The 15,390-nt window shown below is 50.1% G+C and overlaps 1 protein-coding gene and 1 pseudogene across 2 annotated transcripts; both read left to right on the forward strand.

Annotated features, from left to right (window-relative positions):
- Positions 1-5,806: 5,806 nt before the first annotated feature.
- On the forward strand, positions 5,807-6,742 carry LOC309891041 (olfactory receptor 14C36-like; the record flags this gene model as incomplete). The annotated part of the gene is made up of 1 exon (XM_082785434.1): positions 5,807-6,742. The coding sequence occupies one exon, from the start codon at positions 5,807-5,809 to the stop codon at positions 6,740-6,742; it is 936 nt and encodes a 311-aa protein (XP_082641560.1).
- A 7,431-nt stretch (positions 6,743-14,173) lies between these two features.
- LOC309891042 (olfactory receptor 14A16-like) lies at positions 14,174-15,133 on the forward strand (annotated as a pseudogene). Its single transcript has one exon. The product of its transcript is annotated as an olfactory receptor 14A16-like (transcript).
- Positions 15,134-15,390: the final 257 nt, after the last annotated feature.

A 15,390-nucleotide genomic window follows, 5' to 3' on the forward strand; every position in this document is an offset into this window, starting at 1 on the left:
AACAAACCCAACTGGCTCAGCCTGCCTTCACAGGAGAGGTGTTCCACTCCACTGATTATTGCTGTGGTTCTGCTCTGGTCCCACTCTCTAAGTCCTATGTCCAAAATCTTATGTGTCTGTTGTGGTGGGGCCCCGGAGCTGGATGCAGAACTCCAGGTGGGGTCTCACAAGAGCAGAGAAGAGAGGAAGAATCACCTCCCTCAACCTGCCGGTCACTCTGCTTTAGATGCAGCCTAGGATACTGTAGTCTTTTGGGGCTGCAAGTGGACATTCCTGACTCATGTTGAGCTTCTCTTCAACCAGCACCCTCAGGTCCTTTTCATCAGGGCTACTCTCAATCCATTCTTTCTGGCCTGTGTTTGTGCTTGGGATTGCCCTAACCATTATGTGGGGAACAGACTGGTGTGTCTAACCCAGCTCCAACCCCCTGCCACAGGTCTTTCCTTTTCCATCAATAGAGAGATGACGTTTTCTGTAAGGGCACCTCAGGCTTTGGGGGAAGACTCTTCTTCCCTTGTCGTTGCCACGTTCCATCCTCTGGCGATATTGGCCCCCCTCCCTTCTGTGAGTGCAGTGAGGGAGTTTTGGGTTGTTTGGCTGTGGGCTGTGGGTTCCCTGCAGACTGTGCAGAATCCAGCTTTCCAACTCCTCATCAACCTCCTTGCTGCTACGCAGCCTTCTCCCTGCCTCCTGCAGCTCAGCCCCCTGCTGCAGGAGGTCCTCCAACTGGGCGCACCTTTGTCAGGCAGTTCTGCTGCCTGTCCCTGCCCTAGGGGAAAGGCCTGGGCACTTCCAGCAGCCTGAGGTCTGCACGGCAGTCTCACTCCTCGGCAGCTCTGTCTGGGTGGAGACATCAGCCACTGCTGGGGCAGATAGTGCTGGTGACCCAGCTGGACCTGCAGCCTCTGCCTGGAGATGAGTGGCTACCGTTCTGCCTTGAGGATCAGTGGGGTGCATGCCCTCAGGCTGTGCAGGCCTGGGTGTGGGGTGCAGGTGTACCTGGTGCCTCCCACCCTTTGCTGGATGGCCCTCTCTCACTGGGTGCCCTCCGTGCACCTCCTGGGTCAATGGCTGCACCAACAACAGCACCAGCCAGACCTGCTCCGTTTCCCCACATTGTTGGCCATGCTCCTGGTCACTGGCACTCGTGGGGGTGGGGGTTGGTTGCCATCAATGCCCATGCTTTATCAGCCACTCTGGTGAGAGCTGCAAGCTCTAGTCAGGTCTCTGCGCTCCCCTGGAATTGTCCTTGCTCAGGAAACCCTTGTAGGCTGTGATCTGCCACTGCTCTGGAGAAAGTGACTGCCTGGAGCTGATCACCTCAGATGATTACAGAGTAATGCTGGACACAGGTCCAGCACAGACTGGGAGACAAGTGGCTAGAGAGCAGCTCAGCAGAAAGGGCTCTCAAGGTGCTGCTTGACAGCAGGCTCAACATCAGCCAGCAGGGTGCCCTGGCAGCCAAGAGGGCAAAAACCATCTTGGGATGCATTAAGCACAGCACAGAGAGATGGTCAAAAGAGGTGAGTTTTCAGCTATATTGAGCATTGGTGCAGCCTCCACTTAAATCATGTATGCAATTCCGGTGTTCACAATAGAAGAAAGATGTGGAGCTGAAAGCATCCAGAGGAGGACAGTAAAGGTGGGCTGGAAGGCATGTCCTGTGAGGAGAGCCTGAGGACACTTGGGTTGTCTAGTCTGGAGAAAAGAAGGCTGAGGGGTGACCTCATTACTCTTGACAACTTCCAGAGAAGGAGAAGTGGAGAGGGAGGTGACGATCTTTTCTCCCTGGTAACCGACAGGATGTGTGGGAATGACAACAAAGCTACACAAGGAGAGGTTCACACTGGAGATAGGAAACCTTTCACTTCTGTGAGGGTGGTCAAACACAGGAACAGGCTTCCTAGAGACCTGGTTGATGCCTCAGGCCTGCCAGTGTCAGAGAGGCATTTAGACAATGCTCTCATATATAGTCTCTGACTTCCGGGTTAGCCCTCAAGAGATTGGTCACTTGTACCGGATACCCTTTGAAGGTCCATTCAAACTGAACTATTCTGTTCTATTTGGTTCAATTTGTTTTGATCCATTTAAATTCTATTCTATAAAACTATACAGCCCCTAGCCTGTGTCACAGTAGGGCAGTTGTCCACCTCAGAAGCAGAAATGGGGTTTTGTCCTTGCTGGACATCATGGAGTTTCAATTGGCCTATCCCTCCAACACTGTTATTATTGGAAAAGGGAATACTGTGGGGGATTGTATTGAATCCAGGTAAATGAGACCCACTCCTCTCCTTTCACACACAGATGTGGTCATTTCATCCTAGGAAATATTGCGGGTGGTCAGGTATGGTCTACCCTCACTTTCAGTCACTTTCTTATCAATACTCCAAGCAATGAGATCCAAGAGGACATGCTCTGGAAAGACTCCTCAACCAAAGTAATACTAAGCAAGCTTTAGCTCCCCAGCTCATCTCGTGGACCTTCTTGAAATCTGCATGCAACTTTTGCAGAGGAATGTTTTATGGCAATGAGCTTTTCTGCCTTTCAGGGCTACTGACAATGAGATCTCCACTAACAGCCTCCTGAACAGGCCCAGAAATGCTGCTTTGAGGTCTGGCACCTAAGTCCTCTATCTCCTTCCTTATGTCCCTCAGCTCTGACATCAGGCCAAGATGTTTCTTTTCCTTTTGGGAAGCCTGGTAACAAATTTCCAAAACTCCAAGTGTGCAAAGGCTTTGTTTGAAGCCAGAGACATGCTGGAGTGGACAGCAGTTGGGAACGTACAGTTGAAATGGGATGTCAACAGAGAGAGCAAACCCTGCTGTCCCCAAGGACAGAGAATCAGAACTGGGACACCCTGGACAGGCCTGGCAGGAAACAGATTTGCTGCCAGGTGTGTCTCTACAGCCCCTGAAGGCCTCTGGCAGAGGTGAAGCTGATCTCCAGGAACAACCAGGTGCTGCTGACAGGCACTTTGTGAAAACTGTTGGCTTGTTCAATGACATCAAGAGGCTGAGTAAAAGTGGAGGGAGGGAGCAAACTGTCTGCAATTGCTGCCTTGGTTTTCTGCCATGCGTTTGCTCTGGATGGGGATGGCTTTCCTTCCCAGGACCAGTGCTGGCCCTTCCAGCCACAGGTAGTTTTGTGTGAGAGTCTTGACATCTGATGTAGCGCTACAGGCCCGGTATTTGGCCATAACAAAATCAAGAACCTTCCCTGAATTGGCTTAGGCAATGTGGAGATGTCCATGAGGCCACTGCCATTATGGTCACTAATGGAGATGTTGTAAACATGGTTGATGGAGAAGACAGAAAGTTAGCTCTCCCTGTGCTACATGACTCCATATCGTCAAGTGAAAGCAGTGTAGGTTGCTCAGAGAATACTAATGGACACTAAAAAGATTCAGTGGTGCTAAATGTAGGCATCTGCTCTCATTTCTGTTAGCCCAAGAAAATCTCCCTGCACTTAAAAATGATGCTTCTGGATGCTCTCTGGCTCCCACAATTAATCCATCAGAGCATGCAGTTACCTGCATCTGTCTCTGGCCACCTCTGGAAAATCAGCTCCCTCCTGGCCTCTGTCTCCATTCAATGTGCTGGGAGCTGAGGCAAGCAGATTACATGCAGATGCCTGGTTTGTGCCCAGGCAAGAGGAATCCTGTGGGCTTGTGTAAGGCATGGGAGGGAGCTGAACCCCCCTCTAGCTTCTGGACTGCAAAGAATGAGATGTCTTGGTTGACTAAGCTGAAACCCTTTCCTCACCAGGGGGAAGAAAAATCTCTCCAGGTCCTTGCATGGATGACCTGCCTGAAACCAGGACATGGAAAGGTGATTCTGTGTCATTCCCCATATTGTTCATCTGACAATGCATAATGACAGTGCTGGAAATGAGTTTCCTTGCCCAGTGGAAGGAAGGAACATCAGGGATTGCTTCATTTTCAAAGTCAATTCCCTTGGAGGTCCAGGGACACCTCCAGGGAGGCTGAAGGGGTAGAGACAGGGAGGCCTTGGGATGGAGCTGTGCTGCTGAGCTGGGCCAGGCTCGGGGGCCAAAGGGGATCTGCTGGCAATTAGGCAGCGCTGTAGAGAGACAGCTCTGCCCAGGAGCAGCTCCTCTGCATAGCACAGCAGGGCTGGGGGCACTGCCTGCAGGGGACAAAGGCGTCTGAGAGAAGGGAGGGAGATATTAACGGCAGTGTGGAGGCACTGTAAAAAAAAAAAAAAAAAAAGGCAGTGTAAAGGCAGTGCTGAGAGCTCACTGTGGGAGAAATCTTCACAGCTCTAACATGGTAAGTGTCTGTGTGAGGGCAGGTAATGCAATATCCTACAGGGTTCTTCTATAGCTGCCACTTCCCATGCAGGCTTCTCTACCACGGCTGGCTTCTCTAGTACAGAGGACAGGGATATTCCCTGGAATACTGATTACCTGACAAAACTGTCAGAAGGACAGGACATGAGGCTTCCTAATCACCAGGCTGGCTACAGGCTGTGCAGCCAGGGTGCAGGCAGGGGTGGCCAGGGCTGTGGTGCAGAGCAGGGTCCCTGCTGTGCTCCAGGGGCTGTGTGCCAGGGCAGGGCCTCTGCCGCCTGCCAGGCTCAGCACTCAGCCTGCCCGGGGAGCTGCCCAGGGTGTTGCGGGGAGAAGCTGTGGGTGGAAGGAGCCCCCACAGCAGGGCAGGGCAGAGCAGGGGCAGGATGCTCACAGCACCACAGCACCCCCAGACCATATCAGAGGGGACTCTTCAGACAGAAGATCAAGTCTGTGGCTGCCTGATGTGGTCTGGGCTTTCCTAACGCCGTGCTTTCAGGTTTCTTTGGTTCATCAGGATAGGAATGGAAACAGAGCTGTACAGAGTACAGAAGATTTGGAGTTTCTGTCACCTCAATTTTTATGAGGAACCTCAAAAAGTGCCTTCAGCACCCTCAGACCTTCATAATGCAGCAGCATCACCTTCCCAGTTTCATCAGGGCTTGTGTGACCTGCTCTTCAGCACCTGCACACACTGAGAGGGTTCAGGACAGAGCTGAGCAGACAGCAGATGGGATGGGGTGTGTGAGCACTGGCAGGGCACAGACATGGGAACAGAAATAGAGCTCCTGGAGGGGACTCCTGCAGGCAGCAGAAATGGGCAGGGAGAAAGGGAATTGAAAAAGGAAACCCTGCTGCAGTGGATACATGGGCACCTCCCTGCTATCCCCTGCAGTGCAGGTTCCGTCCCTGAGCAACCCCCCTCAGCTCTCCTCTCCCACTGAGCAGAGCCTCTGCCCTCTGGGCTGGGGGATTCTGGGCAGGAGCTGCCTGTTGGATAGACAGAGCCCCAGAATAAAGAAGGTCTGCCTCTCCTGTCATGTGCCCTGTCCCACTGCCTGGCAAAGGGCTGAGAGCCACTGCTCTGCCATGGTGCTGCCTGGCAGGCAGCAGGCACGGCTGGGAGGGTGACCCCTTTCTGCTTGCTCATCTCTCCCTCCCCTCTCTCGGTCATGCTGCTTTTCCGTCCACCTCTCTGTATTGTTTGTTCTCTTGCACTGGAGGTCTTGCATATGTAAGTAATTTGGGACAGCAGGCTGGGGGGTCAGCAGAGGAGCAGATGCTGGCACTCAGGCAGAGAATTGTGTTCCTTACAGTGCACTCACCCAGCACAGGGCAGAGTGCCAGCTGGGGAGAGGGAAATATGCTACCCTGAGAAGGGAAGAATGGAAGTTAGTGCGCAGGAGCTCCATGAGAAACAGAGTGGATTTTGCTCAGATACCCTGTCTTGATTGTGCATTTTCCTCCATGGACAGGCAACCATGCCCTGAGGCATTTAATGTCCAACAGCACCTTCCCAACAGAGTTCCTCCTCCTGCCATTCGCAGACACACACGAGCTGCAGCTCCTGCACTTCGCGCTCTTCCTTGGCATCTACTTGGCTGCCCTCCTGGGCAACGGCCTCATCCTCACAGCCGTAGCCTGCAACCACCGCCTCCACACCCCCATGTACTTCTTCCTCCTCAACCTCGCCCTCCTCGACCTGGGCACTATTACCACCACTGTTCCCAAAGCCATGGCCAATTCCCTGTGGGACACCAGGAACATCTCCTACTCAGGATGTATTGCCCAGGTCTTTTTCTTTCTGTTCATGATTGGAGGAGAGTATTGTCTTCTCACCATCATGGCCTATGACCGCTACGTTGCCATCTGCAAACCCCTGCACTACGGGACAATAATGAACAGCAGAACTTGTGTCAACATGGCAGCAGCTGCCTGGGGCAGTGGCTTTCTCAATGGCATGGTGCACACTGCCAGTATGTTTTCCCTCCCCCTCTGCCAAGGCAATGCCCTGGACCAATTCTTCTGTGAAATTCCCCAGATCCTCAAGCTCTCCTGCTCAGATGTCTACCTCAGGGAAGTTGGACTTGTTCTGATTAGTCTCTCTTTAGCTTCAGGGTGTTTTATTTTTATTCTTTTCTCCTACGTGCAGATCATCAGATCAGTGCTGAGGATACCATCCAAGCAGGGACAGCACAAAGCTTTTTCCACGTGCTTCCCTCACCTGGCTGTAGTCTCCATCTTTTCCAGCACTGCCTTATTTGCCTACCTGAAGCCCCCTTCCATCTCCTCCCCATCCCTGAACCTGGGTGTGACAGTGCTGTACTCAGTGGTGCCTCCAGCAGTGAACCCCATCATCTACAGCATGAGGAACCAGGAGCTCAAGGATGCACTGAAGAAGCTGAGTCAATCAGTAGTCCTTCAGCAGCAGTAAGCTGCACATGTCTCTTCACAAGGGATTTCCGATTCATCTCAGGAAACTGCTGGTCTTTGTGCTTTTTTTCTGTGATAATCTTTTTCTGTGATAATTATCTGCCTTCACTCCACTTCTGCAGAGTGGCCTAAACCCACTCTTTTTGACCCAGAGGCCCTTGTATCTGTATCTATTGTTAAGGTATAGCTGGCTACCCCTGTCAGGTCTCTTTAATAAAAGGGTGTTTCCTCAGTGCTGGTGCCTGGTCGTTGGGTTATTCTTCCAATGTTGTGGTCAGGAACAGGATGAAGAAATTGTTTTATTATCAGGTGGAGGTCATTGCTCTATGAAGTTGCTATCCATGGCTCTATGTCCAGGTGGAGGCCAGTGAGGAGTAGTGTCCTTCAAGGCCTGTCTTGGGACCAGCACTGTTTAAAATTTTTATCAGAAGACGTAGACAGTGGGATCAAGTGCACCCTCAGCAACTTTGCCAATGACACCAAGCTGAGTGGTGCTGTTGATACAACAAAAGGAAGGGATGATATCTGTTTGGACCTGAGCAAGTTTGAGAAGTGGGCCCATGTGAATCTAAAGAGGTTCAACAAGTCCAAGTGCAAGGCGCTGCACCTGGGCCAGGGCAGTCCCAGACATGAGGACAGACTGGGAGAAGAACTCCTTGAGAGCAGCCCTGCTGAGAAGGACTTGTGGGTTCTGTTGGACAAAAAGTTTGACATGAGGCAGCAGTGCATACTTGCAGCCCAGAAGCCAACTGCACCCCAGGCTCCATCAACAGAGGAGTGTCCAGCAGGATGAGGGAGGTGATTGTGTCCCTCTGCTCTGCCCTTGTGAGGCCTCATTTGGAGTGTAGGGTCCCCAACACGAAAAGAAAGTTGATCTGTTAGAGTGGGTCCAGAGGAGGTTCACATAGCTGATTAGAAGACTGGAGCACATCTCCAGTGAAGAAAGGCTGAGAGAGCTGGGGCTGTTCAGCCTGAAGAAAAGAAGGGTCCTGGGAGACCGCAATGCAGCTTTTCAGTGCTTAAAAGAGTCTTATTGTGGTGGTTTTACCGTGCTGGGCAGCTAAACCCCACAACCGCTCTCTCACTCCCCCTCCTTTAGATGAGGAGGGGGAGAAGTAAAGCAAAGAACAACTCACGGGTTGAGATAAGGATAATTTAATTAAAGGGAAATAATTATAATAATTAAATAAAGACTACCATGAACTAAACAATTTAAATAAGGGGAAATAAAAAGGGAAAGGGAAAAAGGGAGGGGGAAAGGGAGAAAAAAAAAAAAAAAAAGGAGGAAAACAAACAAATAAAACAAATGAAGGCTATGTGGAAGTGCAGAGGAAAGAAATTACTCTCTACTTCCCACAAATGAGCAATGATTGACCACGTCCTTGAAGCAAGACCTCAACGCACGCAGCTGGTGTTCGAGAGGAGGACCGACGTTTCCCAACGAGAGCCCACCCCTCCCCTCTTCTTCCTGTTTCCACCTTTTATTGCTGAGTGTGACATCACATGGTATGGAATATCCCTTTGACTGGTTTAGGTCAGCTGCCCTAGTGATGTTTCTCTCCTCACTTTTTGCCCACCCCCTCGGAGGGTTAGAGAAAGGCCCAATGCTGTGCCACTGCTGCTCAGCAGTAGACACAACACTGGTGTGATAACACTGCTGTTCCAGCTACAAGTACAGAGTACAGCACTGTATGTGCTGCTGCAGGGAAAGTTAACATTCCAGCCAGACCCAGTACAGAAGGGAGATCCTTTCTCTTTACACATTGCTCAGGGCTCTTTCCGGGACAGTATGAGATGGGGATGTGCATTGCCAAGTTCAGGACAGTGGTATGACCTCTGCCTGGTTCATGGTTGGGTGTCAGGAGGCAATGAGGCCCTGGCACTTTAGCGATAAGCTGTCTCCTCATAGGCCACAGTGACACTGACAACAGCCATAGCCATGGACACAAAGAACTTGGTCTTCTTTGGACTTTCATCCTTGCCACAGCCCTTGTTCCATTCCACCCCATGCAGTCCTTGGGACACTCACACCTGCACCTCTTTCCCTGCTGGCTGTAGACCCTCTTCCATGCGGTGTCTCACCGGATCTGAGATGAGTCTGGTAATTGAGGTTTTCTTGGTGGCCGTGCTCCTCGTAAGGCAGCTCTGTAGGAATCTGGCCTGGTTCATGGTGAGCAGACACCACTGCTCATATGGCATCCATGGTGGTGCCCAGGCCCTCCTCTTCCTCCTGGGCACTGCTCACTCAGCAGGGTCCCAGTCTGCCCTGATGTGTGGGGCTCCTCTTCCTCTGGTACAGGACTAGACTCTTCTCCTTGTAAATGTCAAGAGATTACTGTAGATTCATGCAGTTTCTCAAGGCTCCCCCACACTGACGCTCCATTCTGTCAGCTGTTACTGTCTGCAGGCAGACGGTTCAACCTTTGTGTGATTGTGCTATCTCTGAAAAGACAGCAGCATCAGGAGTTGCAGGCAAGTTTGGATAATACAGGAGTAACCAGCTGAATGGAATTGCAGCACAGAATCAAAGAAGGGTAGGGAATTGCAGGCTGCCAGGTTCCACCTTTTCTGTGGTTCCTTGTCCTGTGTGCTGTCATTTTGTCCAGAGCTGTGTCCTAAATGTTATGATACTGTTCAGGGTCAAAATTAGAAGTGGCAATGCCCAGAAGGAGCTCAATTACTGACCTATTACTGTCAAAGACAATCAAAACTGTTTATAGAAATACTTTAAAGGAAGATTAAGGAAAATCTTCATCCTTTATTGTAGGTGGGGTAAACATAGTGACAAGAGATGAGGCAAAGGCTAAGGTACTTAATGCCTTCTTTCCCTCAGTCTTTAGCAGCAGCACCAGTTGTTCTCCTGATACTCAGCCCCCAGAACTGGTGGACTGGGACATGGAGAGGACAAGAGGGGGACGCTTTTCCCCACTTGTTAACTCTCCCTTTCTCCTTCATTTCCCCCTTCTCTTCCAGGATACTGCCAATAGCTCTGCAAAGCTTTGAATATCCTTGGGATGGTCAAAACAGCATGTTCGTATTGTTATGTCTCATGAATATGTTTCAGCTTTTGTTTAACGTCAGACAATTATTTAAGAATGCCATCCAGAGATCTGTCCAGAGGCAGGAGAGTTTGGAGTGGCAGGGATTGAGGGAGGATATGGGCAGGTACCTGTAGCAGTGAACACCTCCAATGCTTTGGAAATTCACCCCTGAACAAATGCAGAATCCAAAAAATCTAGAGAAACCCTTGAAAAAGTGATGTGATTACGACGGCCATTCCAAAGAGACACAAATCAACATGCTGGGAGTTAACCTCTGCTTACGGAGACTCAATCAATGCCACTCCAACCCCTGTGTTATGCCCTGCAACCACTCCAACACATTCCAAAGGTCCTGCAGCCACTCCAACTACTGTGACAGTTGATTTGGGTTCATGAAGATTGATGAACAACTGGTGATCATTACTACCACAATAATGCACCTGAGGCATTATTGCACTAACCGAGACTCCCTCATTCCATCCATAATGTAAGTCATCAACCGGAGAGCCAAGGAGTGATCAGCAAGACTCACTAACACTTTAATAGTCCCATATGGCCAGGGTGAAAGTATAATGGTAAGTCGAGACTAATGGTAGACTACTGTGGCCTGAATGCCGTCTCTCCACCACTGGGTGCTGCCATGCTGGACATGCCAGAACTGCAATACGAACTGGAGTCAAAGGCAGCTAAGTGGTATGCCACAATGGATATCACGAATGCATTTTTTATCTAGCCCTTTGACAACAGGGTGAAGGCCACAGTTTGCTTTCACTTCAGGGGTGTCCAATACACCTAGAATTGACTGTCCCAGGGGTGGATACACAGCCCTGCCATTTGCCATGGACTGATCCAGACTGTTCTGGAACAGGGGGAAGCTTCTGAATACCTGCAGTCCATTGATGGCATCACTGAGTGGGGTAACACAGCACAAGTATTTCAGAAAGAAAATAGTTCAAATCCTTTTGAAAGATGATTTTGTTGTAAACAAAGGTAAGGTCAAGAGGCCTGCAGAGCAGATCCTGCTGCAGGCTGGCCAGGGTCAGGAGACAGCTGCCTGGGGATAGGCTGGGTATTAGTCAATGAGTGTTGAGCAAGTGCCTTGAGAATCACTTGGTTTGTACATTCTGTAATAGTAATAAAAATATTTATTATTATTGATCATAAAATATATAATTATCATCATTATTATTATTATTTTCTCTTTCTTTTCTGTCTTATTAAACTGTCTTTATCTCAACACACAAGCTTTTCGCAGCATCACATTTAGGTTGGAAAAGACCTCCAAGATCACCTAGTCCAACCTCTGACCTAACACTAACAAGTCCTCCACTAAGCCATATCACTAAGTTCAACATCAAAATGTCTTTTAAAGACCTCCACGGATGGTGACTCCACCACCTCCCTGGGCAGCACATTCCAATGCCTATCAGCCCTTTCAGTAAAACAGTTTTTCCTAATATCTAACCTAAACCTCATCTGGTGCAATTTTTACTCATTCCCCCTCATCCTATCACCAGGCGTGTGGGAGAACAGACCAACTCCCACCTCTCTACAGCCTCCTTTAAGGTATCTATAGACAGATATACGGTCACCCCTGAACCTCCTCCAGGCTAAACAACCACAGCTCCCTCAGCCATTCCTCATAAGACTTGTTCTTCAGACCCCTCACCAGCTTCATCACCCTTCTCTGGACTCGCTCAAGCACCTCGATGTCCTTCTTGTAGCGAGGGGTCCAAAACTGAACACAGTACTGAAGGTGTGGCCTCACCAGAGCCACTTCCCTAGTGCTGCTGGCCACACTGTTTCTGATACAAGCCAGGATGCTGTTGGCCTTCCTGGCCACCTGAGCACACTGCTGGCTCATATTCAGCCGACTATCAACCAATACTCCCAGGTCCTTCTCCGCCTGGCAGCTTTCCAACCACTCATCTCCCAGCCTGTAGATCTGCTTGGGGTTGTTGTGCCCCAGGTGCAGGACCCGGCACTTGGCCTTGTTGAACTTCATGCAGCTGGCCTCAGCCCATCGGTGCAGCCTATCCAGATCCTCTTGTAGAGCCTTCCCACCCTCAAGCAGATCAACACATGCATCTAACCTGGCGTCATCTGCAAACTTACTGAGGGCACACTCTATCCCCTCATCCAGGTCATTGATAAAAATGGCCCTAGTACTCAGCCCTGGGGGACTCCACTAGTGACCGGCCTCCAACTGGATTTAACTCCATTCACCATGACTCTTTGGGCTTGGCTACCCAGAAAATTTTTAACCCAATGAAGCATATGGCAGTCCAAGCCATGAGCAGCCAGTTTCTTGAGGAGAATGTTGTAGGAAATGGTGTCAAAAGATTTACTGAAGTCAAGGTAGACCACAGCCACAGCCTTTCCCTCACCCTCTAAGCACATCACTTTGTCATAGAAGGAGATCAGGTTCATCAAGCAAGACCTGCCTTTCATAAATCCATGCTGACTGGCCCTAATCGCCTGGTTGCTCTGTAAGTACCATGTGATGACACTTAAGATAATGTAGTCCCTGATCCTCCCTGGCACTGAACTCAAACTAACAGGCCTATAGTTTCCCCAGTCTACCCTCCAGCCCTTCTTGTAGATGGGCATCACGTTTGCTAGCCACCAGTCATCTGGGACTTCCCTGGATAGCCAGGGCTGCTGATAAATTATTGAGAGTGGCTTAGTCAGCTCTTCTGCCAGTTGGATATTAGGTTGGATATTAGGAAAAAGTTCTTTACTGAAAGGGTTGTTAGGCATTGGAATGGGCTGACTGGGGAAGTAGTGGAGTCGACATCCCTGGATGTGTTTAAAAAACGTTTCAATTTAGAGCTTAGTGATATGGTTTAGTGGAGGACTTGTTAGTGTTAGGTCAGAGGTTGGACTTGGTGATCTTGGAGGTCTCTTCCAACCTAGATGCTTCTGTGATTCTGTGAATCCCAACTCCTGTGGGCTTGTGTGAGGCATGGGAGACAGCTGAGCCCCCTCCTAGCTTCTGGACTGCAAAGAATGAGATGCCTTGCTTGATTCAGCTGAAACTCTTCCCTCAGGAGGGGGAATGGAGATCCCTCCCTGTCCTTGGATGGGTGTCCTGCCTAAAACCAGGGCACAGAAAGGTGATTCCTGGACCTCATACTTTTCCTGTATGAGGAATGACAGTGCTGGAAAAGTTTCTTTAAGTTATAGAGGGAAGGAGCATCAGGGATTGCTTCAGTCTGTTTCAAAGTCGATTCCCCTTGAGGCCCAGGGACATGTCAAGAGCTCCCTGTGCTGCTGAGCTGGGCTGGGCTCCTGGGCCCAAGGGGAGCTCCTGGCAAGTGGGAAGTACTGCAGAGAGACAGCTCTGCCCAGGAGAAGCTCTTCTGCACAGCGCAGCAGGGCTGGGGGCACTGCATGAAGGGTACAAGGGTGACTGAGAGAAGGGAGGGACATGTTAAAGGCAGTGTGTGTGTGGGGGGAGGATGCTGAGAGCTGACTGTGGAAGAAATCTTCAGAGCCCTGAACAGGGTAAGTCTCTGGCTTCAGGGCAACGCAGCTGTTGTTCCTGTTGCCATCTCCAAATTTGCTGGCAAATCTCACAGCCTATGGGAGCTTTCAGGAGGACTATCAGAGTTTCTTTGGATAGGAGAAGAATGACAAGCTCCAGAGCAGGGTATTACTTTTCAAAGCTGTCACAGGGATAGGGGATGATGGTTTCTTCTTTTGGGGACAGCTGCAGGCTGCACAGCTGGGGTGCAGGCAGGGGTGTCCAGGGCTGTGGTGCAGAGCAGGGTTCCAGCTGTGCCCCAAAGGCTGTGTGCCCGGGCAGGGCCTCTGCCACCTGCCAGGCTCAGCACTCAGCCTTCCCAGGGAACTGCCCAGGACACTGCGGGGAGAACCTGTCACTTTAAGGAGCCCCCCAAGCAAGGCAGAGCAGGGTCCTGCTGGTGCCCAGAGGCTGCTTGCTGGGGCAGGCTGCTCACAGTTCCATAGCACCCTTAGGGGCATCTTTGGGGAACATTCTTGACAGGGAAAATGAAAATCTGCAGTATCTGAATGGAAGGCAATCTCTGGGTTTTCTGGTCTCGCTTTCCTACTTTGAAGGGCAACCAGAGGAATGATAATGGAGTTGTCAGGTTTGTGTCAGAGACTGAAGCTCCGTCTCTGAGATCCGTCTCTGGTACACTTTACTAGATACTGTAAAGCAGTATGGATTCCTCCTGAAAACACATAAATATGCCTCATCACCAAGGCATGCTTGGACAGAAAAAATACAGAGCTCACAGGGAAGAGGCAGTGAGACTTTTTGAGGAGGTTTCAGTGGTACATGGTGAAAGTTTTCTTCAGAGAAGTCTCTCTAATATGTCTCTCTTTTCCTCCAAAGGACAGGCAACCAGGCCCTGAGGAAGCAAATGTCCAACAGCAGCTTCCCCACAGAATTCCTCCTCCTGGCATTCGCAGACACACGCGAGTTACAGCTCCTGCACTTCGGGCTCTTCCTGGGCATCTACCTGGCTGCCCTCCTGGGCAACGGCCTCATCCTCACAGCCATAGCCTGTGACCACCACCTCCACACCCCCATGTACTTCTTCCTCCTCAAACTTGCCCTCATCGACCTGGGCACTATTACCACCACTGTTCCCAAAGCCATGGCCAACTCCCTGTGGGACACCAGGACCATTTCCTATACAGGCTGTGCCACCCAGGTCTTTTTACTGTCTTTATCACAGCGGAATTTTACCTACTCACTATCATGGCCTATGACCGCTATGTTGCCATCTGCAAACCCCTACACTACAGGACAATAATGGACAGCAGTACTTGTGTCATCACTGCAGCAGCTGCCTGGGGCATTACTTTTGTCTATGCTGTGTTGCACACTGCCAATACCTTTTCCCTCCCCCCTCTGCCAAGGCAATGCCCTGGACCAGTTCTTCTGTGAGATTCCCCAGATCCTCAAGCTCTCCTGCTCACATGCCTACCTCAGAGAAGCTGGGCTTCTTATGCTGAGTGTATTAATAGCATTTGGGTGTTTTGTTTTCCTTGTGCTGTCCTACGTGCAGATCTTCAGGGCTGTGCTGAGGATGTGCGCAGAGCAGGGCCAGCACAAAGCCTTTTCCACATGCCTCCCTCACCTTGCCGTGGTCTCCCTATTCATCAGCACTGCCTTTTTTGCCTACTTGAAGCCCCCTTTCACATCTTCCTCCTGTCTTAATCTTCTGCTGGCAGTTCTGTACTCGGTGGTGCCTCCAGCAGTGAATCCCCTCATCTACAGCATGAGGAACAAGGAGGTGAAAGAAGCAGTATGGAAAGTGATGACTGGATGCTTTTCAGAAGCAATATACTACCTATCTTCTGCAGATCACTCATAACATAACACATTACTGGCCCAGATGTTATTTTTTCTCTCTTTATTGATTTATTTATATATTATTTTTTCTTTTTTTTTTTTCTTTACATTCCTTGTGATAAAGTTATTAACAAAGAAATATGATTGTTCGTCACCTTCCATTTCAGTATCTACTTGTTTCATGTGACTCAGAGACTTGGTGTAAAGAAGGATCCAGGCTCTCTGAATCTTTTAATAAGAGGAACGTCCCTACAGTGACTTGTTCTCCTGATATCCTTC

Source organism: Aythya marila, assembly GCF_965140915.1.
Source record: "Aythya marila genome assembly, contig: HAP1_HAP1_SCAFFOLD_154, whole genome shotgun sequence".
Classification (NCBI taxonomy): domain Eukaryota; kingdom Metazoa; phylum Chordata; class Aves; order Anseriformes; family Anatidae; genus Aythya; species Aythya marila.